The sequence below is a fragment of the Balaenoptera ricei genome, chromosome 1 (assembly GCF_028023285.1).
Source record: "Balaenoptera ricei isolate mBalRic1 chromosome 1, mBalRic1.hap2, whole genome shotgun sequence".
Lineage (NCBI taxonomy): Eukaryota > Metazoa > Chordata > Mammalia > Artiodactyla > Balaenopteridae > Balaenoptera > Balaenoptera ricei.
The window spans coordinates 25,690,758-25,713,748 of record NC_082639.1 but is presented as its reverse complement, the minus strand read 5'-3'; the positions used below and the strand labels follow the sequence as shown (position 1 = coordinate 25,713,748).

The following is a 22,991-nucleotide window of genomic DNA, read 5'->3' as shown; positions in this document are numbered from 1 at the left end:
CAGTACTGGGTGAGGATTGGACCGAGCGTTCAGGAGCCGAGTTTCAAGTCCGAACTCTGGACCGAGACTGGACCTAGTTTAAGGAGGCGGAGCCTAATGAGGGAACGGGGTGGAGATTGGGCTGAGGGCGGTGTCGGCGCGAGGATTGGGCCGCGCGCTCGGGGGCGGTGCTTGAGGGGGCGGTGCCGTGTCGGAAGTCAAAGGTCAGTAAATAGTGGTGATGTCATGCGGGCAAGATGGCGGAAGGGTGAGCCAGTCATCCAGTTCTCGGGCGTTGGGCCCTGAATTCTCCCAGGGCTGGGGTGCTGGGCCAGGGTCCCCGCGGGGAACAGGAGGCTAGCGCGGGCCTGGACAGAGCTGAAAGGACGGGGTGGAGTCTCAGCATGAGGGGGTGGGGAAGCGGCCTGCGAAGTCTCGGCCCGCGGGCCACATCTAAGGAGGGAACTGAGACCCGATCCTTGCGCGGGCGAGAGTCGCGCTGGGGGGCCGCCAGATGTGTCTGTCTTCCACAGGGAGGACGTGGGATGGTGGCGGAGCTGGCTGCAGCAGAGCTACCAGGCAGTCAAGGAGAAGGTAAGCTGGGCCGGCGCCCTTCCTCCGGCAGGGCCCCGCGCCGCCTCACTGCAGCCTGGTCCGAGCCGTCCCGCCGGACCCGTGTGGGCGCCGGACCTCAGGGATGAGGCCGACTTGGGCCCTACGGGTAGACAGACCCCAACTTAGACCAGTGTGACTCTAGCTACAGTGAAATAAATACGGTCTTAAAGGCTGCAGCGACCCTGTGGTAGGAATCCGTGGGAAGGAGCGGTTTATGTCCGCTTGGGAAATTCACAACTTCGTAGAAGAGAGAACATTTGATCTCGGCCTTGAAGAAAAAGGATTCTAGCGATAGAAACTTTCTCCTCTAGTCTTAAATATTAGAGTATATGCCACAGCCAGCACTGTCTGACTCTGTGGTCCTGAGGATACCGACGTTAGCCAAGCAGGTGCAATCCTGGACCTCCCAAAACTCACAGTCTAGTGGGGAAACAGCAATCCCTGTGGGACGAGTGAGGCTTGGCTCTGCCGGTGGGCAATGCCATTGTGTGTTGCTGTTTCAGTCCATGCTAGTTTGTCAAAACCAACCCAACTGAATTCTGGAAAAAGTTAATTACTGTTTAGCTCAAGCAGCTGGGTTGAGTCCTGCTTCAGGGCAGACTCCAAGAGGCTTCTGGCTTCAGTTAAATCAATCCTCTACTCTGGGAGCATTTGTAGTGTAGCATCACTACAGCCCAGCAAAATCTGAGAATGACCTGAGCTGTTTATGTTGTTGATGAAGACTCAGAGAATTTCAAACTGAGGTTTAATAGAAGAGACCCCAAAGGAGCTTGCTTTTCGTTGAGCAGTCTACTGGAAGGAGAGTCTGACGTTCATTTAGCAAATGTTGTGTGAGGGCCTCCTATGTGTTACCCTTAACGTTGGTCTTACCATAACTCACGAAAAATAGGTAGTTGATTAGCCTTCCATCTTTGTTCTCTCATTTGAAGCAAGGGGAATGGGTGTTGTTTCTGCCTTTGACAGTTCCCTGTTTGGAAAGAGAAGACTTAAATTGCCTACTCTTATATGAACCTAGGCAAGATATTTAACCTCTCAAAGCCTCAGTTCCTCATCTGTAAAGTGGGAATACTAATAATACCTACCTGCTAGGATTGTTGTGAGGATTAAATGATAATATATGTAAAGCACTAAGAACAATATCTAGCATACAGTAAGTACTAATAAGTACTTTTTTTTTTTTTAATATTTATTTATTTATTTATTTTTGGCTGTGTTGGGTCTTCGTTTCTGTGCGAGGGCTTTCTCTAGTTGCGGCAAGCCGGGGCCACTGTTCATCGCGGTGCGCGGACCTCTCACTATCGCGGCCTCTCTTATTGCGGAGCACAGGCTCCAGACGCGCAGGCTCAGTAGTTGTGGCTCACGGGCCTAGTTGCTCCGCGGCATGTGGGATCTTCCCAGACCAGGGCTCGAACCCGTGTCCCATGCATTGGCAGGCAGATTCTCAACCACTGCGCCACCAGGGAAGCCCTAAGTACTTATTTTTATTATTAAGTATTGAGAGCCACAGGGAAACCTCTTAAATACCTGCAGTCCATTTTTCCTTCCATTTTGTTCTTGGTCTTTCAGTACTTTCCTGGCCTTGCTTCCTTCCCTCCCTATGCTGGCTCTGTCTGGACCACTCAATTCCCAGCACCCCCAATTCTCTTGCACCCCATAGCGTATATTGCCCCAGAAAATACAGCCCTTGGTGCTGTGATCTGCCTCCCTCTGCCCCTTCATTCCTCTGGGTGTGTGTGTGTGTGTTTGCTTGCCCATGGACACTAGTAGGGAAAGTCACGATGCTCTTTGGCCCACCGCAGATTCCCCAAACTCTCTGGGCTTGGGCCCCTCACCCTCCACCCCTGCCCCAGCAACTTTTTTCAGTCTCATATTTGCTTCTCCCCTTGCCTTCAGAAACTTTCCCCAAAGCTAACTCTTCCTCAAGTCCCCTGTCCAACCACTTCCTCTTTTACTTCCAGGAGACAAGCTCACCTCCTACTTTTTTTTTTTTAATTTTATTTATTTATTTATTTATTTATGGCTGTGTTGGGTCTTCGCTTCCGTGTGAGGGCTTTCTCTAGTTGAGGCAAGTGGGGGCCGCTCTTCATCGCGGTGCGCGGGCCTCTCACTATCGCGGCCTCTCTTGTTGCGGAGCACAGGCTCCAGATGCGCAGGCTCAGTAATTGTGGCTCACGGGCCCAGTTGCTCCGCGGCATGCGGGATCCTCCCAGACCAGGGCTCGAACCCGTGTCCCCTGCATTGGCAGGCAGACCCTCAACCACTGCGCCACCAGGGAAGCCCTCACCTCCTACTTTTTAAAATTTGAAGTCAACAACATGATCTCTCTTAACTCCCTCCCCACCCCTGAAGCCACTACACATAGACTTATCTATATAAACACTCAGCTTCACCTACCACTTGCCAAATCCAGTGGTGTTTTTCAGGTCTTATCTTTCTGGACCTTTCTGCTGCATTAGACACTAGTGATCACTCTCTCTTTCCTGAAACTCTACTCCCTTGGCTTTTGTGGCATGATTCTCTCTCAGTTCTCCACATACTTCTCCAGGCTTTCCTTTCCTGTTTCACGAATTCCTCTTCCTCTGCCTGCCCCTTAAAGGTGGTGTTTGAGGAACCTTATCCTCACACATTGCTCTGTTCACTCAACAAACTCTTTCATTTTAGGAAGACTCCTAATCCTTTTCTGTGAGATTTAGTATTTGAGAAGAGCTCCAGCTGGCCGGGTGTCCCAGATATCCCACAGTCACTGCAGATACTACATACCAAAATCATTGTCACCATCTTCTCTATAAACCCGCTCCCCCTTCAGCATTTTCTTCCTCAGCTGGCAGCACTGCAACCACCCAGTCACCTAGTTTAGTTGCCAGTAGCTCTTCCCGACTCTTTCTTGTCCTGAGTCAAAACATCTATTTAATCACCAAATCCACCTTTTTTGCCTAGTATTTCTTGAACCAGTCCCATCTTCTCATCCTGACCAGCACTGTCCTTGTTCATTTTCTTCTATTTCCTTTCCTGGGCTATTGCAACAGCCTCCTGACTGGTCTTCCTCCATTTCTGATCTTGTCACTCTTGGACCTATAGTCCATGCCAGTCTCTGGAGTGACCTGTCAAAAACGCGAGTCTCATTATGTTCCACTTGCTTCAGACTTTGGTGGTTCCCCGTCACCAGCAGGGCTGACCAGGCCCTCCAAGGTTGCTGTCTCAAGCTTTATCCCTCACCACTTCTGCGTTACCCTTTATTTTCATTAGGACTGAAGTGCTTGTAGGCCTCAGTAAACCCCAGGCCTCACCACGCCCAGGCTTCCTTATGACTCTTGCTCATTCTTTAAGGCTCAGTCCAGGCCTGTCAACAAGTCTTTCCAACCTCCCCACAATACACCGGTCACTGCTCTGCCCTTGCACATCAGCACTGTTACGTGAGCATTTTCCCCAGTAGACTGTGACCTGGAGGGCTGGCACCATATCTGTTCATATTGGTCCCCTCAGAGCTCACAGTCTAGTGAGGGAGACAACCATTCATCAAATAATCATGTAAATGGTTATATAATTAAAATTGCCCTGGTACGTACCAGTCTAACAAGCACACATTTTTTGAGTGCCTACTTTATGCCAGGCTCTATGTCAGACACTGGGAGAGCATCAGTGAACAAAAAACAAAGGTTCTATGTTTACAGAGCTCACAGTTTATCCAGGAGGATAGACACGAACAGGTAATCATAAATCTAAAGGACAGTAAATGTTAAAGAAGAGAACGTGCAGGTGCCCATGAGCAGGGGAGCCAACCTACATCTGAAGAAAGTGACATGTAAACATAGCCAGGTGAGAGGGTTCGTTCATTGTGTTTGTTCGCTTGTTTTGAAGAGTTAGAACTATGTGTCGAGAGGGAATGATGTGTTCAGATACCCTGAGTTAGGGAAGATGGTAGAACATTTGGGAAACTTTTTGAGGAAGGCCAGCTGGAGCTCAGTGAGGGGCATCGTGGGAGGGGATGAGAGTCTGCCAGAGGTGGGATTATATGGGCCTTGTAAGTGAAGGTAAAGATTTTATACTTGCCATAGGATACCGTGTAATCACTGAAGAATGTAAAGCAGGGGCATCGTGGTCTGCTCTGACTTACAAAGCTCCCACTGGTGTCAGGAGGAGAAGGTAATAGAGGTATCTGATGCAACCTGGGAAAGGAGTCCGGTTGAAAGAGCAGGTTGGCCTGGACTAAGGTGGTGGCGGTGTGGATGGAGAGAGAATTAATAAATGACTCTTCCACTCCAATTAAGGAGTCCTGAATCTGAAATGGAGGCATTCCCACTCGCAGGGAAGCCTCTGGCTGATAGGTGAGACTGTCCCATTCAGAGACTTCCCAGGATGATGAAAACTAGGCAGGCTCTTCTGCAAAGAAAAAAATCACCAGAACATTCAAAAACATGCTTTTAAAATGCAGGTGATTATCCCTGTGTAAAATGAAAGGGCTTGAAGGGGTGAGCACAGTGATAGTCCAGGAACGTGTCTTAGAGTGGGTGAGGATGAAGCAAGACGAGGTAAGGCTTAGACAAGAGCTGAGGGCCTGCAGTCTCACACTGCGTTTGAGTGCAGAGTGAGAGTCAGACCGGTCCGACAAGCAAGTATCAATTCTGCCCAAAGGAGCTCTATGGATGAACAGAACCTTGGGCAATGGTGGAACTAAGGCGGCCTAGGAGAGAATCCGATCCAGTATTTCTTTTCACACCCCTTTTGTTGAATGTAAAAAAATCACACACCTTTTTCACTGGTGGTGTCAAAAATTGCTCATAAAAGCTTTCTAAACTATTGCTGTTACCAGTACAACATATTTATAAAACCTTTCACACAAATAATTTCACCTACTGTTTCATGTTTCAACTGAATTTCCCTGTGACAAAAAAAGTAAAAATAGAAAACACTTTCCTTTGATTAAAAAAAAAACACACACACACCTTCTCTTCGTGTTTGAAATTGGAAACAAAGGTCATGACTTACAGCATAGCAGTGATGCATCAAAGTCTGTTTTGTTTTCAGACTGCGTGTGCCCCCTTCCCCATTCTGCTCATGAGAACTACTGATCTCTTCCACCTCCCTCATTTCCCAGGAGAAAACTGAGGGCTAGATGAGAGTTCCTCCTGGCCACATAACTTATAAGTGTCTGGGCTGAGCTCAGTCCCTGTTCTCAGAGCAGCAGGAAGTTCCTCTGTGCTCTCTGCTGTTGGGTAATCCCAGGTCATGGAATTGGGACAAGTAAGCATTGTTTCTGAGCCCAGGCTTCCCATGTCACTGAGTTTTCCATGTTTCTGTCTGATACTAAAGCACAGGGAATAGGAACAAAGGGTGGTGGCACCAGCTGGCTCTGTCATTCCTCTCTGTCTTCCCTTAGTCCTCCGAAGCCTTGGAGTTCATGAAGCGGGACCTGACAGAGTTCACCCAGGTGGTGCAGCACGACACAGCCTGCACCATTGCAGCCACTGCCAGCGTGGTCAAGGAGAAGCTGGCTGTGAGTACCACCTACACCCTCCAAGTGACTTTCCCCCATAGCCTGACCTGCCTGGGACCCTGGTGGGAGCTCCCAACCTTTCTACCGTTAAGTGATTGTTTTTTCCCATAGGCTCCCATTTTGAAAATTATGTCTGTCAAGCAAACAAGCTACATATGTTAAGTAATAATAAGCTTTCCCACTTCTGTATTGTTTTAGCAGATCAGCAAAGTCATTCATTGTAGACAATTTAGAAAATACAGATAAATAAAAGAAAAAGAAAGACCTAGAGATACCCATAAGTCCCTCTCCCAGAGATTAACTACTGTTAATACTTGAGGAGTATACCCCTTATGTATACTTTCTTTTTCAAAACTGGGATCAAATGAACACCATGTTTCATAACCTAGTTTTTGACTTAATCATTGCAAACCTCGTTCTACAGAATCATAAATGGCATGGTATTCTGTTATGTGGATTTTACCAGTTCCTAGTTTCCTGTTTGTTTTTTCCAGTATTGTAAACAGAGTTACAGTGAACATGCTGATTGCTTAATCTTTCTGCTTAATATTTTTTTCCTAATAAGGTATTGGAAAGGATATAGGGTGAATATAGTTGTTTTAGACCTTTTAATATCTACTGTAAAACTGTCCTCCAGAAAGGTTTTGCCAGCTTATATTCTTACTGGCCCTGGTTTTATCAATCAGAGATGTATAGTGGAATTCTCTTGTGAGATAGGAGTTAGATTCTAAAGTCAGCATGAAACTTGAAAATTGTATATGGTCAGAGATATCCCTGCAAACCTCAAATTTCCAATGAAGTATATAGTATACTGGTTTTATATTACAGTTTCTCCTTTAGTATTGGAACAGATTTCAGTTTCTTTGATCACCAGCTGAATCAGTTGCCTTGTAATTAGAGGCCATGTTATGAAAAACATGTTATGGAGTTTTTATAGCCAAGCTTCTTTTGTTGAATCTTGTAAAATACTGTCTGCCTGCTAACCACAGCTACTGATGAGCGTGAATAACAAGTAGTAATCGAGCTGAACTGCTGCAAGTCCAGCCAGTAGCAGAGATGCCACTTGTTTCTTTCATTTATTTACTCCTTTTCTATTCAACAAATATGATTATATACCTGTGCCAACATGTGCCAGGCACCATTGATAGTCTCTAGGTTTAAAATACCTGGGCAGCCTAATCAGGAGTAAATGTGACACTTTTCTACAAGGTTTGCAGAGCCTGGTCCTGTCTCTCAGCCTCCCATCCCTTCTTAACTTATGTATGTATGTATGTATGTATTTATTTATTTATGGCTGCATTGGGTCTTCGTTGCTGCATGTGGGCTTCGCTAGTTGCAGCGAGTGGGGGCTACTCTTCGTTGCAGTGCATGGGCTTCTCATTGCAGTGGCTTCTCTTGTTGCAGAGCACGGGCTCTAGGCATGCGGGCTTCAGTAGTTGTGGCACGCGGGCTCAGTAGTTGTGGCTCATGGGCTTAGTTGCTCTGCAGCATGTGGGATCTTCCCAGACCAGGGCTCGAACCACTGTCCACTGCATTGGCAGGCAGATTCTTAACCACTGCGCCACCAGGGAAGTCCCATCCCATCCCTTCTTGCTCAAGGGCATTCTGACCAGTGTGGCTCAAGATTGGTGCCCCACTTGCCTCTTCTAGGAGGTCCATACATTGGCCCTCAGCTGGTCCCAGGTTTGCCTCTAGACAAGGCTGTCTGTTCTCATCCTACCCATATGTCCTCAACCTTTCATACAAAATACTTCCTGAGCAATGATGATGATGAGATTGTGATATTACAGTACTGCTAGTTATTAAATGTTTGCCATGTGCTGGGCATTGTACACACCTTATCGCTTTTAATCGCCACAGTATATTTATCTGCATTTTATAGATAAGGAAACAGACTCTGAGAGGGTTTAGGTCTCATAACCAACAAGTAGTAGAGCTGGGATTCAGATCCAAGACTGACCCCAAAGCTAGTACCGTTTCCATCACTCTACCCATAAGTCCTCTTCCCCACTGAATGTCTATGGCATGGATCCTCCCCTGTCAATTTGTGATCAGCCTGGTCGACCTTGAAATTTTGTTGAAACAGCCAGTCAAGGAGCTCTGCTCTGACCTACACAGGCCTACTGTGGCCCTGTTCCACACCCCCATCTGGGGGACGGGGACTCTGGCTGCCCCTCTCTCCTTCTCCAACCCCAGAGATGGGGGTGAAAGGTCATGAGCATTTCCCTGGTCCCCACACACAGTACACTTTGACCCCTGATGCTTCATACCTCCATACCCTGTACCCCAGTTTGCAGCCTGCTCCTGGGCCACTTGCTTCCTCTGTTGGCTTCTCTCTGCAGACTGAAGGCTCCTCGGGAGCAACGGAAAAAATGAAGAAAGGGCTGTCTGACTTCCTAGGGGTGATCTCCGACACCTTTGCACCCTCACCAGACAAAACCATCGACTGCGATGTCATTACCCTGATGGGCACACCCTCTGGCACGGCTGAGCCCTATGATGGCACCAAGGTATTCACTAGTGGCACTGGGCTCTAGCTTCCAACCTGAGCTCACAAAGCAGTACATGTTCATAAAAAATAAATACATGTATATAATTAAATTGGAGAATACCAATAAGCAAGAAGATAATTGTTTCTAAACCCGTAATCCCATCACTCAAAGAGAACCACTGATTCTTCGTTGGTGTATAACCTTCCATTTCTTTTTGCTTGCAAACACTGGTAAAGATAGTTTGGGGTTTTGCTTTTTAATAGAAAAAGCACTTTATACATGCAATTTTGTAACCCACTTAAAAAAAATTTACAATTAACTATTAGCATCTTTCCTAATCACCTCTAATCACTTTCTTGCAAGTGTATATAGCATAATTTATTCAGTCATTTCCTTAGTGCTGCACATTTGGATTCCTTTCAGCTTTCATCCATAATAAGGAATGCTCTGGACAGCATCTTTACGGGCATGATCTCCACATTTGTGTTATTTAAGACTAATTTCCAATAGGAATAAATGTACAGGGGGAGGATATCTTCAAAGCAATTAAATCAACAAGAATGGTAGTATATTTCTATTGCATTTTATCTTCTCACCATTATTCCTCATATTTTGTGGAGCGTTTTCTCCCAGATTCACAGTGTGGTGTCACAGCAGTTTGGCCTTCTTCATAGCATTTTACCACATTGGATTTCAATTCCAAACATGATTTTTCAAGCATGTTTTTCAACACTAGTATTAGCACCACCACTTAGTACACATTTAAGTGGATTGTGAAAAATTTTTAATTATAGGATTTTAAATTATAACAGTGAATCACCAAAATAGCTTGCTGAAGTTGTGATACAGCCAGCCCATGCTTCCTGCAATAATGAGGAAGGAAGGAGGGGCTTTCCGTTTACCAGCTAAAGTTTGCCACTCCTGTGGCTCTAATGGGAACATAGATTGCAGTTTATTTGGCAGACTGGCTATGAAATTAAGAAATTCTTGATGAATTGTTTTAATTTGAGAGAGTTAAATATTTCAAAATTTGCCAGTAAATTTTGGACTTTATTAATATATTTGCACTAACATTTTTCATATCTCACATAATTCAAAACCATTTTATACATATAATTTTATAGCCTGCTTACCCTTTATTTTCTTAGTTTCCAGGGGTGGAATACTGGGTGAAAGACCATTTTTCTAGGAGCCCCAGTTTTGGACTCCTAGCCCAGTGCTCCACTCCATAGCCCACAGTGTTAATTGCCAGGTGCCCTGTGGGTATGGTAGCCAACAGGGGAGAAGCTGGGTTGTGGTTGATTGGCAGAGAGGGGTTGCTTTCTATCCCCATCACCCCAGAATTTCTGTTCTTTTCTCTTGTTTTTTTAGGCTCGCCTTTATAGCCTGCAGTCAGACCCAGCAACCTACTGCAATGAACCAGATGGTGAGGGGGTAGCGATGAGGGGGCAGGCTTGCTGGGCAGGGAGACCAAGCGGGTCTGGATTGCGCACCCTGTCTGTCTCTGGTAGCAGTGGCCAGGCACCCCCTGTGTAGAGGGACCAGAGTGGGGCTAGTTTGACCCTTAGATCTGGTGAGATGGGTTGATGGTCCCCCTTCCTCCCTGAACCCAGACTGTCTTCATCCCCTTCTACAGAGGCTTTGCTCCTCTCGTCCCTCATCCTCAGCTTAGGCTCTCTCCCAGCCCTGCTGCCCTGCCTGCCTTCCTTTTGGCCCGTTTGCTAAGCTCCTGCTGTGCAGCAAGCCCCAGGCTGGGAACCAGACACCAGAAATGAGTTGAACCCTCAATCAACCCTGTCCAGATCTCCAGGAACCTGCTGTTAGGAGACAGAAACAGGGAATGAAGCAAAGATACTAAAGATAGAGTGACTTGACTGCTTCCACAGAAAGAGGGGAGCAGTGGGATCCCAGAAGATGGCATGTAACCCAGCCTGGGAAACCTAGGATGTGACACCTGAATTGAGGTTTTACCGATGAATTAGAAGTAAACTAATTTTACTTTTAGAAGTGGGGGAAGGGTGTTCAAGCAGGACAACAGGAATTTGAAGTTCTCGAAAAACCTAGGCATTTGGGAAGGCCAGACAAAGGGCGCATGTGAGGAAATGAGGGCAGTGAGAGCTGCCAGGGGCACCAGACTGGAAAGGCTTTGGGTACCAGACTAAGCAGTTGGAATTTTGTCCTAAAAGGCTCAAGATAGTGGTTCTTAACCTTTTTTTAAGTCACAAAGGCCTTTAAAAATCTGTTGAAAATAACAAGCCCTCTCTCAACAGAATTTTATATGCATATGGGAATTCTTTAACCCTTTGAAGCCCATCTTTGCACCATAGCCTAAAATGCCCTCCTGTAGAGAACTGTTGAAGCATTTTGAGACCTGATGTGATCAGATTTTGCATTTTATAAAAGAGCCTTCAAGCAGTGTTTTGTAGGATGAAATAGAGAGGGAGAGATGGTAGATGGGAAGACCAGTTACGAGGCTTGGTAGGAATCCTCATGTCAGAGGTAAAGCCGGAACCAGGGAAGGGGCGGGTGGAATGAAGAGGAAGGTATGCATGTATACGAGATGCTGAGGAAGTGGAATCCAGAGTGACTCCATAAGGGAGGAGTCTGGGAGGGCCTCCAGCTCTCCAGTGGATAACTGGGTGAGACAGGTGGGGGAGGGAAGAAGATGAGCACACGTTGTATTTGCAGCATATGTGTAGGTGGATGTGTCCAGGCACCTGGACCTCTGGATCTGGAGCCCAGAAAGGTAGCCTGTGCTCCAAAGACACATGGAGGAATTGTCAGTGGGAGGAAGAGGTTGAAACTCGTGGTTTAGTGGAGGTTATCTTGGGAGAAAATGGAAAACAAGAAGAGATAAGGAAAGGAAAAAGAGGAGCCCACTGAAGACTCAGATGGAACAACGAGAGAAGTGGTAGGAAATACACAAAAGAGTGAGAAGCCAGGAGAGAAGAGGGCTTCAAGAGGAAGGTAGTGGCTCCCAGGGCAGAAACTGTAGGATGGTCACATGAGGGAGGACAGAGAATCTGCTATTGGATTTGGCAACATAGGGTCACTGGTGGTAACCTGAGAGTAGCTGTTTCAGAGAGGAGAGGATTCAGTAGCCAAGTGCAGTGGGATAAAAAGCAAGCAGGCATGGGAGAGAATGGAGACTGCAGCCCCTCCCAGTGATCACTTAGGGGCCATGCCCTGATATCAGGCCTACCCACCCCTTCACCCTGCCTGACCCCCCACCTTGGGCCATATGGCTTTGGAAAAACCTTAAGCTTTCCTCTTTGTCCATGTCCAGGCTTAGGTGTGATTTCTCTAGGCCCAGTGTTCTTTCTCCAGACCCACGGAACTGACCATCAGTGTCTGTCCCTCTGCAGGGCCCCCGGAGTTGTTTGACACCTGGCTTTCCCAGTTCTGCTTGGAGGAGAAGAAGGGGGAGATCTCAGAGCTCCTTGTAGGCAGCCCCTCCATCCGGGCCCTCTACACCAAGATGGTGAGGGCACAGCTGGCAGGACCTCAACCAACTCCCGGCCTGAGGTGTGGGGAGGTGGGAGGGACATGTCCAGAGTCATTGTGGAGTCCTCTGGCCTAGAGAGCAGCAGGAGGCCCTGTGGAGCCAAACCAGCCAGCTCCTGAGCCAAGAATCCACGTGGGGGAAACTGATTTGCCAGGCTTCTGGCAATCACAGTGAGAAATGGATGGGCCAGCAAAGCCTGATGGGAGTTCTTTTCTTCCTCCCTGGCCAAGCTGGGCCAGGAAGGTGGGTCTGGGGGGTGGAAGTGCTCTAAGAATCACTACTCAGCCACTTATCCCATCTGATATCCAGAGTGGCTGGGAGCTGGCTGATGAGGCTGGGGACATAGACCCCACACACCCACTCCCAAAGTCTCATCTCCACTGTCCCCTCCCTCCAGGTGCCTGCAGCTGTTTCCCATTCAGAATTCTGGCATCGGTATTTCTATAAAGTCCATCAACTAGAGCAGGTATGCTGGCCTAACCAGGGAAGGTACTCCACTCAGCCATGGGGGAAGGGGGCTGGATTTTGTTGAGGGAATAAGGGGACAGAGGGTGCCAACAGTTCTGCGGTCAGGACCAGAGTCTGGGAAAGAGGGTTCCCTGACTGCTCCTGGCCATCTACTCCCCCACATTCAGGAGCAGGCCCGGAGGGATGCCCTGAAGCAGCGTGCAGAACAGAGCATCTCTGAAGAGCCTGGCTGGGAGGAGGAAGAAGGTAAGAGGTATCGAGAGGTGATGAGAAAGTACCAAGTCCTGCCTGTGGGGGACTGTCTGGGCCATTCTCTCTGAAGCCTGGAGGGACATGGCACCCCAGGGAAGAGGAGGGAATGAATATGGTGTTTGCACATGCCAGGATACGCTGAGCTAACAAGGGGTTTACCAAGGCTGGTGGATCCCAGGTTTAGGTACAGAAATCGCATATGTCAGTTGAAGCAGATTTCCCTGCCAGCCCATGGACCAGTACTTCAGAGTAGGGGATGCTTATTGAAATTCCAGATTCCCTTCTTCCACTTCTAAATAAGACTCTATGGACATGTGGCCAAACTTGTATTTTTAACAAGCTCCACTGGTAATGTTAATGGCCAGCCAGACTTGGGAACTGCTGGCTTAGGGACGGAGCTGAGCTCCCTCTACCTGGTAGCTCAGCTTAGGACAGTGTGTGGGAGCCAGCTGCATGGTGTGTTAACACAGTTACTAAGTGCTTATATTATATGCCCAACCTGTACTATAAGCTTTACATGTATGGTCCTTACCACAACTTCATTATCCCTCTTTTGCAAATGAGGCAGGTAGGTTAAAGAAGAGTTAAGTGGCTCGCCCAAGATCATGCACCTGGGATATAGCAGAGCCCAACCTGAACCTCAAACTGACTGACTTTAAAGTCTTGGCTTTCTAAGCTATAATATTATCTTGGGCTGCACTGCTAGAAGCTGAGTGCCCACCAGGCACGTGCTCTGCCTCAAGGGTGGGAGAGACTTTGACCAACAGGGATTATCTGCAGAAGAACTGTGATGGAGAGGGAGGTGAGGAAACTGGCACCCATTAGTTTTGGTTAGAGCAAACTTTGGTGGGAACCTGAGGTCTGTTTTCAGAGAGCTCCAAGGTTGTTTTGGGGCTAAGCAGGGTACATCACTCTCTTTCCCCACCTTTCTCTCTTGACAGAGGAGCTTGTGGGCATTTCACCCACATCTCCAAAAGAGGCCAAGTTTCCTGTGGCCAAAACTCCCACATCCCTTGAAGGAGGACCTGGCCCCCGGAGCCCCTGTGCAGAGAGTCTGGTGACCCCGGTTGAGGCTCCAACAGAGGTGACTCCATCGGAGAGCAGTGAGAGCATCTCCCTCGTGACACAGATTGCCAAACCTACCCCTGCGTCTGAGGCACCAGTGCTGCCCAAGGACCTGTCCCAAAAGCTTCTAGAGGCATCTTTGGAGGAACAGGACCTGGCTGTGGATGTGGGCGAGACTGGACCCCCACCCCTAGCTCAGTCCAAGCCCCACACCCCTGCTGTCCGCCCCAGCGGTCCAGAGCCCCGGCCTCCAGCCAGAGTAGAGACTCTCAGGGAGGAGGTACTCACAGACTTACGGGTGTTTGAGCTGAATTCAGACAGCGGGAAGTCTACACCCTCCAACAATGGAAAAAAAGGTAAGCCAAGGCCAAAGCCCAGGGAGCGTGTGCGGGCAGGGCAGGTGAGAGTTGCCACCTCACAAGGCAGACTTGTCTCCTTGTCCCATGTGAGGATCCTAGGAGCAGATGGCCTTCATTTGTGCTACTGATGATGATGATGATGACAGCTACTATAGGTTGAGTATTTAGTATACTCTATTCCATCAATTCCAAGATGCATTTATTCTCTGAAATTAGGATGCATCTTACAATTGTTGGGGTTTTAGATTCAACAAAATAAGGTTTATGTCAAATCATGTGTTAAGGATGTAATATTGCATTTAATTTCTCAGTTACCAGGGGAGCGTGTTAATTTCCAGTTTACAACTCACAACTCCATATAACTGTCCTCATTTTACAGATGAAGAAAGTGAGCCTCAGAGATGTTAAGTAACTTGCTCAAATTCACACGGCCAGGAAGTAGCAAGCCCAGATTCAGACCCAACTCTGTCTGACCTGAAACCCATGCCCTTAACTACCACACTGTGTCAGTTTCTATCCTTTTGAACAGTTCAACTTTGGGGTGGGAACTCCTGTACTCCTGTAACATTGATTGCTGTCAAGGGTCTTCTTCCATGGATGACCTCAGGAAAGTCAGTTAGCTTCCCTAGGCCTGTGTTAATTGTTATTATTATAAAATATATAAACAAAACTTACATGTACAGTTTAAAGAAGAATAAAATGAATACTCATGAACTTGCAGTGACCCAGCTTAAGTAATAGAGCTTTAGTTTCTTATCTGCATAATGAAATTTTAGACTGTAGACACTTTGACTTTATGTCAAGGGGGGACCTCTCTCTAACTCCTGCAATTAAAGGACAGTGATGGCTCTGGTGTCAGCTTGTTTTGCCACATCCAAAATACCTCTCCAGAGATAGCCAGTTGTCAGCAAGACTTCCCCTCAGCTCCTTACACACAGGCATCCTGTCTGCCAACACTCAGCACCAGTTGGCCACAAAGCTTGCCCAGCAGGTGAGCACTGGCCTACTGGCAGTGAGGGGCTGGCTTACTGCAGTGGATGGGAAACAGGCTGATTTCCAGTTTCCAACACAGTGTATTCCTTCTGACTCTGATTCAGTGAGGTCATCCATTGAGCTCCTACCTACTCTTTATAAGACACTGAGGAGGGCGGGGTAAAGGCTGCAGTCTATGATGAGGCACGAAGCAGTATGAGGCAGGCTTGGTACAGGAGTTCAGAGAAAGGAGGAACCTCCGCGCATCAGCAGGTGTTTCACCAAGGAGACAGGCATCGTATAGGAGAGTTGGAGAGTTTGGGGCAGGTGCGCGGGGAGCGGTAGTCCAGGCTGAGAGGGCCTACAAAGTCCCCCACATGTCAGATCGTGTGTTAAGGACATGGGGACATGGGGCACATTGAAGGGGGTGACCAAAGCCCACGTTTCTGTATTGTTCCCAGGAGAGGGAGGAACAAGAACTTAAAATCTTAAGCCGAATTCAGAAACTTGGACTTGGTGCCACAAAGCAACAGGGCATGCTGCTTATATGCCCAACCTATAGTAAAAGCTTTACATGTAGAGGCTAAGGGCTCAGGCTCTGGAGTTCAGACAGTTCTGGGTTCAAATCCCAACTTTTCTCATGAGCCATGTGACTTCAGAAAAGCTACTGATCTTCTCTAAGCCTCCGTTTTCTCCTCTGTAAGTTGGGGGTAATTATTTCCTGATAGGTCCTCAGTTAGGGAAGAAATTTGGGTAGAGCCCTGCTTTGGGGAGATGATGAAGATAATAAGAGGTACCGTTCTCTGAGCACTTTCTGTATGTCTGTATAGCTCTGTGCTAAGCACTTGATATGCATATCACTCAATCCTCACAAAAATCCTGAGATCTGTGAGATTTTCCTTTTTTTTTTTTTTTTGTTACTGGTAGGAAACTGAGATCAATCACCCATCCAGTAGGTATTTAGAAAAGTGTGACATTGCCTTTAGGAGAGTGAAGAGTAGGTGATGGACCCAATAGGTGGTGTGGGGTTGCTGGGTGGATGGTACGAAGGGTCCATTTGAGATAACGGTCGTGAATTTTAAGAGACACCAGTCAGCACAGTTGTACTTTTGTCCAGCCACATTCAGTTGCTCAGGTGCAGGCACAGAGCAGATGGGGAGTTGGACTTAATCAGGGTTCAAGCTTACCCAGGTGAACTCAGAAAGACAAGAGTCCAAGTGTATGCAAGAAGCGATCAGAATGATGGTTCATGGAATCTGAGCTGGGTAAGGGAGGGAATAACAGTGAAACAGTTGGAAGGTTAAAGAATTATTGTTTCCATTGGGAATTGGGCTATTGGAGAGCATGATGAGAAAAAATGAATGGTGGGTAGAGACTGGAAGAAATGAGATTATGGGGAAGATGCAGCATGAGCTCTTAACAGTGCGCTATACTGCCTCTAATGCACTGGGGGATTCGCAAAAGGAGGACCTGGGGATTCAGTGCAGAAGACCCACCAGAAGTAGTTGTAGTCACTTAGTGGGGGGAAGCTGGGGTCTTAGACTAGGGTGGGACAGTGGGGACAGAGTAAAGGGAGGAAGAATCTTAAAAGAGGCTTGGAGGCAGAGTGACTCCTTCTCCCTCTTGTGTCCAGATGACATGAGGGAGGCTTGGTCTCTGGATACAGCAGTCTCTGGAGGTGGCCCAGCCACAGGGACCTCTAAGGTCCCAGGGTGATGCCTGTCATTGCAGAGCTGCTTCCCACCTGTATTTTGTGCCGAGATCCATTTGAGCAAGGAGACTAGACTTACCCTGCTCAGGCTCCCTCAGCAGGGAGCAGAGAGGGGAGATGAGGGCAGGCCCTGTGGCCTGCGGACTGGAAGGAGCTCTGGGCTTAAAGCGCCACTTCACAACTGACTGACCTGGGAGTGGCATTTGCTTCCATTTCTTCTCTGGAGAAGCAAAGAGCCAATTAAACAGAATAAAATGAGCTGTGAGTGACAGCACCACGAGGTTAATAATCACCTGAAAACTCCCCTTTCTTACAAACAAAAGAAAACAGTAGAACTTCATCATGAAATCTTAAATTGTTGTTGCATAGATCAGTTCTCTGCCACGTGCACAGTGTAAAGGAGAGCTTAGTACTCTCATTGTGTGACAGGACAGGATGGTGGGAGGAGGCAGGTGACAGAGAAAGCCCAGATTCACATCTCTGCCACTCAAAGCCTTTGTTTCCTCACCTGTAAATTGGGACTGTTAATACATATCCCAGAGGGTGGGTGTAAAGTGCTCCAAAAATGTTAGCTGATGCTTTCTTTTTTACCCCGAAGGGTCTGCCCTAGCATTTATGCCTGAAGAGGAGAGTTTCAAATCCCTGGAGGGCAACCTGGGGTTAGGAAAAGCTGTCATGACCACAGCCACAGCTCTGGAGGGAGAAATCAGCCAGGAGTCCAGCTTCTAACCCACAGGAAGCCTGCACTGACAGGGAACCAGACGCAAGCCACCAAGAGTGTCCTGAAAGCACAGGGAGCCTTAGATGTGGAGTCAGAAGAACTGGGTCTTGGTTGCACATCTGCCCCTGACTGGCTGTGGGACCATGTGCAAAATTACTTAACTCTGGGACCAGGCCTTTAACAGCTCCATTTGTTAAATATCCACCGTGTATATATGTTACAGGCACTTTACATGATACTGCTAATTTTAACACTGTTGTATCTCAACTGCAGGCCAAGGTCTATACAGAATCATCTAGGTACCTGTTTATAATGCAGAATTCTGGGTCACCACCTACACCTGCTGAATCTGAATGAGGGGGATGGGAAAGCAGGAATCTGCGTTCTAATAAGCTCCTCCAGTGGTTCTTTGCAAAGAGGGTGGTTTTATCCTTATTTTATAAATAAACTGAAGCCCAGAATAACTTGCCCAAGACTACACAATAGATAAAAGAGTTAGGGTTCCACCCAGGTTTGCTTGGCTCCAGAGACCCTGCTGTTACCACACCACTTATGGCTAGCTGGGTGACTAGAGAACAGTGCAAGAACCCTAATAAGGAACGCGGAGGCCAGGCTTGGGGAGGTCTCAGAGCCTGGGTGCATGGTGAGGAAGAAGCTGGACAGGAAGAAACAAGGTATTTACAGGTGGTGCCACTGGGGGATCAGAGCTTACTCTTTTTAAAGGTGCTTTTTAAAAAAATGATTACAAAGTAATATGTGTTCATTTAAAAAAATATATTACCCCATGACCTCATCACCTAGTGATAACTATTGTTAGTATTCTTGTGGGTATTTTGCTCATTCTCTCCGTATGTGTGCATGCATCTGTGAGCGTATTTTTTTTTAATGGAATCATACTGCATATACTCTTTTTTACAGGAATGATTTTTGTAGTTTTCTTCTTACTAATAACTTTCACGTGTACATTTTTTTTATATTGCCGGTAAGAAAGCATACCCAAATATGAATGTTTGGAGCAGTTGTCAAACCTTAGCAGGCATCAGAATTACCTAGAACAGGGAGGAGTAAATGTTTTCTGCACAGAGCCAGGTCACAAATATTTTAGGCTTTTGGGGACATACAGTTTCTGTCCCAACTCTGTCGTTTCAGCATGAAAGCAGTCATAGACAATATGTCAACAAGTGGCCATGGCTGTGTTCCAAAATTTTATTTCGAAAGCAGACAGTAGGCTGGATTTGGTCCACAGGCCATAGTTTGCCAACCCCTGATTTAGAGAAAGAGTCCACGAATATTTACTGAGTACAAACTATTTGTTCTAGTCACTTGGAATACATAAGAAAACAGAAGATCCCCGTCCTCGGGAGCTCACATTCCAGCTCCTCTACTATTAGACAGTGAGCATAGTGAATCTGATTATGTAATACACTAGAAAGTGGTAAATACAATAGAAAAAAGAACAACCAGAGCAGAGTGAGGGGTCAGGGTGCAACTGAAAATAGGACAGTCGGGGTAGGCCACATTTAGGTGGTGAGATTTGAGTAAAGGTGTGAAGGAAGCAAGCGAGTTGGCCTGTGGGTATCTGAGGAAGAGTTCCAGGTACAGGGAACAGTCCTTGCAAAGGCCCTAGGTGGGAATGTGCCTGGTGTGTTTCAGGAGTAGCAGGATCAGTGTAGGTAGAATGGAGTGATTGAGGAGGAAGAGGTTCATTGTTTATTTCTTCTGGAAGATTTCCATGGCCCCTAGGGAGCTTCTGGACCACAGTACTTCTCCACTATTCAGTAACTTGCTTTTTCTCACTTAATAGTTTAAGACTATTTTGCCATGTATATAAATGTTCTATAGCCTAACCTTTAAAAGCCACATAATGTTCCATCATATGACTATACCGTTTATTTTTGTAATTTCCTATCAGTGAACTTTCAGGTAGTTTTTTTAAGTTTTCATCACTGTAACAGCACTACAGTGAACATCCTTTTGGTTAAATTTTTTTACTGAATCCAGGATTTTTCCTTAAAATAGATTCCTAAAAGTGGGATCACTGAGCCAGAGAAAACAGAATGTAAAGACCTTTGGTGTGTATTTGTCAGGCCTTTCTAAAGAGTTCCATCACCCCCAGCTACAGCCTCTTCACATCCCCCTTCCTGTCTCTCACACTATGGGTCATGGTTCCAGGCTCAAGCACAGACATCAGTGAGGACTGGGAGAAGGACTTTGACTTGGACATGACTGAAGAAGAAGTGCAGATGGCACTTTCCAAAGTGGATGCTTCCGGTGAGGTGAGTGGACCTGGTTGGCCACAGGGAGGCAAGTGCAATGATTCCAGGTCTGAGGACTCTCCCTGCCAAGCCCGACTGTCCCCTCAAGGTGGATCCCGCTCCTGTCTGAGGTGGCAGGCTGCGGGAAGGAAGCTAGGGCCTCCCACTCAGGCCCTGAACAGTAGTCATTAGCAGGGTCCGCTTCCCCTCAATTCCAGGGGGATGGATGGGGGAGTTCTTGACATTAGCTCCTATCAGAATCACCTGAGGAACTACTAAAAAATACAGATGCCAAACCCTGCCCCAGACCTTCTGACTCATGGTCGCCAGGTGTGGGACCTGAGCAGATTTCTGGCCTTGGAGACAAAAGACAATGTGATCACTTAACCTGAGCCTCTGTTTCCCCATCTAAAATATGGCACTGATCATTATAATCTCATGCTGTGGTAGATGATGCATGTGCACACCTTAGGCATAGTGCCCGGGGACATGGGCGCACTAATAGACGTTCCTGAAACCACCACAAAACAGTTATAAGCTCAGAGGCCTATTCTTATTCTTCACTTCCTCTCAGAATCAAGGATGGTCGTTTTGAATGAGGGGCTGGGCAAAAATCTCTCATAGCTAATAAGGGACAGGACTGAGGCTCCAGCCCACACATCTGATTCAAGTCAGTGTTATATCCACTGTCACACAAGAACCCCATGATTCCTTCCAACATGTAGCTCAGGAACCTGCTATAAAGAGGTGAACAGAGTAGAGAGAATGGGAAGGGCCTTGTTTTTCATGCTGAGAGACAAGCCTGGAGGGAGATAGTGACCTACACAAGAGTATTTTACACCTGTGACCTCACTATACCCGGGGTAGAGAAGGCCCATGGCACCTCTTATGCCACGTGGCCTTCATGGCTTTGGTGTCTTTACAGCCCTCTTTAAAACCCGACATACAATATACCTGAACAAAATCATTCTATAACCCATCATATCAGGGGATCTGCTGACAGCAGGCCAAGAGAGGGTTGCCTGGGGAGACTTCAGCTGGGAATTAGGGTGCTGGAGCCCCTAGTGAAGGCCCTGTGAGCACCTGTAGTCCAGTGCCACGCTTGCTTCTGATCACAGCACCACTGTAAAGTTCCCTGCCTCTCAGGGCCATGTTCTTACCTGCTCCGCAGGAGACAAGTTCTCCTTCAGGGATTGACTGACAGGCTTCTTGTAGGCAGGGCGTCCTCTTGTGGTGTCCAGTGTTGGTTGGTAGAAGCATTTCCTTTGAGTCTGGAACCATCAGAGCAGCAGGCCCACCGCTTGGGCAGAGAGCAGCTCTGCTCCCCAGACATTCCTTGAAGCGAGTGGTTCGCTCTGAGAGGAGGCCGGGTATGGCCCAGGAGAGTTGGGGCTGGGGCTGCGGGGAGGGCTATCCCAAAATGGAGGCAGCCGGGGAGCTTGGGTCTCAGCTTGACTCAGAGGAGTAATACGTGTTTGTGCTCTCCATTATCCCCTCCCTTTGCAGCTGGAAGATGTAGAGTGGGAGGACTGGGAATGAGGGGAGCCAGAGCAAGCCGCTCCCCTACCCACAGCACTTCCCACCTCCCTCGCTCGTCTCCGCCCGGCCCTGGAAGACACTGACTAAGAATGTCCCCCAAATGGCCTCTGTCAGCCAGAGCTCTAGGCAGATTCTGGGTTGTTCTTTGTTGGCCCTTTGGGCCTCTGCTCACATCTGGGAAGGGGCTTGCTAAATCCAAACCAGGAACTCTGACTTGTGCCAACCATAGGATGACCCAACGGGGAGGAAACCTACCCCCCTCACCAGAAGAGCCTACACTTCTCTGCTGAACACCCACTGTTCCTGGGGACTCTTGCTGGGAAGTCCCAACGGATAGCCCTAGCCCATCTGCCTGTGTAGGCAGAGGCCAAGCTACCAGTCTCTTGGAGGACGCCGAGACAACACACTCTGTCACCCATAAGCAGGCAAAGAAGGCCATGCCACCTGCCCTTGGCTAGACAGGGATGGTGAACACATTTTGGTTCCTATCCCAGCAGGTAAGAGGCATTCATTTCTGGGAAACTTGCCTCTCTTAGGAATCTCCCGCTCCCAGGCATCTTCCATTCCTGGAAAGGTTCCTTGTGGTTCAGAATCTAGAGACCAAACTCCCTTTTACCCAGTCCAGGCTGGTATGTCCCCAACGCCTTTCCCAAGGCTTCTTCATGTCACATGCACCCGAGTCCTTAGCCCAGCTGTGCCACCTGCAAGAGTCTGCTCTTGCTCTTCTTCCCCTCCCCAAGAAGGGAGGGGGCCACTTCAGGCCCTTCTGTGTGTTACCTGGCGGGATACCTTGTCCAACCAGCTACCCACCTCGACTCCCCTGTAGCTTAGGACACAAGCCAGCTACCAGCGGTACAGAGCAGTGATCAAAGCTGAGTACTTACAACTCTGATAAGCCCAACTTCTCCACCTCAACCCTTCTGCGTCTTGGAAGGGATATGCTGGGGGTGAGCTTCTTGAGACTGTCATCAGGTTTCTGCAAAAGCTCTTCTTCCTGAAGGCAGATCAAATCCTTGTGGCTCTCACCCTCCACTCTGGTAAAAGCTGCACCTCTCTTGGGGGAATGAGGGGCTGCAGGAATCCCTGGAGACCCTGGTGCTTCACGATGCTGCTCTGGTGATTCTTGTACATAATCTGGTGTGTTCACCAATGATTTAAAGTGATTGTGGTCAGGGACGCCAAGAGAGTGGTGGTCACTTCCACTTCAAACCTTCGATGAGGGGGTGGGATGGAGAGAATGCTGAATCTTTTTTTGATGGGATGGGGTTTTTCTCTTTGTAATTATTTCTTTAGTTTAATTAACCTTTTGGTTGTTTGTGCAATATTATATATTTTAAATTATAATGTATCTCCCCAGAGTATTTTGTAGCCAGGAAAAGAAAAAAGGAAAAAAAAAAAGAAGACTCTAACAGCTGTTAGTTTTGTAATTAAAAAAGAAAGAAAAAAGAACTTTGTCCTGAACCTTTTCCAGACTTGCCGTTAACAGCTATTAAAGAGATTCAACAGAAGCTGGAAGGTGTCTGGGGCTCTGTTCTTGTACCCTGCGGCAGCTGCCCCAGAGCCA

At 47.6% G+C, this 22,991-nt stretch overlaps 1 protein-coding gene across 4 annotated transcripts; it reads left to right on the top strand.

Annotated features, from left to right (window-relative positions):
* Positions 1 to 207: 207 nt before the first annotated feature.
* On the top strand, positions 208 to 22,876 carry BSDC1 (BSD domain containing 1). Of its 4 annotated transcripts, XM_059918044.1 has the most exons (12): positions 208 to 247; positions 513 to 573; positions 5,972 to 6,088; positions 7,298 to 7,348; positions 8,431 to 8,598; positions 9,952 to 10,006; positions 11,946 to 12,061; positions 12,483 to 12,551; positions 12,721 to 12,799; positions 13,747 to 14,226; positions 19,806 to 19,909; positions 21,395 to 22,876. In XM_059918044.1, exons 1-12 carry the CDS (start codon positions 237 to 239, stop codon positions 21,425 to 21,427), a joined length of 1,344 nt encoding a protein of 447 aa, XP_059774027.1. In that variant the 5' UTR covers positions 208 to 236; the 3' UTR covers positions 21,428 to 22,876. The 4 variants fall into 4 exon arrangements, with proteins under 4 accessions (XP_059774027.1, XP_059774036.1, XP_059774008.1 ...); XM_059918053.1 differs by lacking the exon at positions 7,298 to 7,348; XM_059918025.1 differs by lacking the exon at positions 21,395 to 22,876 and having other exon boundaries at positions 19,806 to 20,619.
* Positions 22,877 to 22,991: the final 115 nt, after the last annotated feature.

Coding starts and splice junctions, on each gene's coding strand:
- BSDC1 (XM_059918025.1), top strand. Junction 6,089..7,297: donor TGGTCAAGGAGAAGCTGGCT/GTGAGTACCACC, acceptor CTTTTCTACAAG/GTTTGCAGAGCCTGGTCCTG. Junction 10,007..11,945: donor CTACTGCAATGAACCAGATG/GTGAGGGGGTAG, acceptor GTCCCTCTGCAG/GGCCCCCGGAGTTGTTTGAC.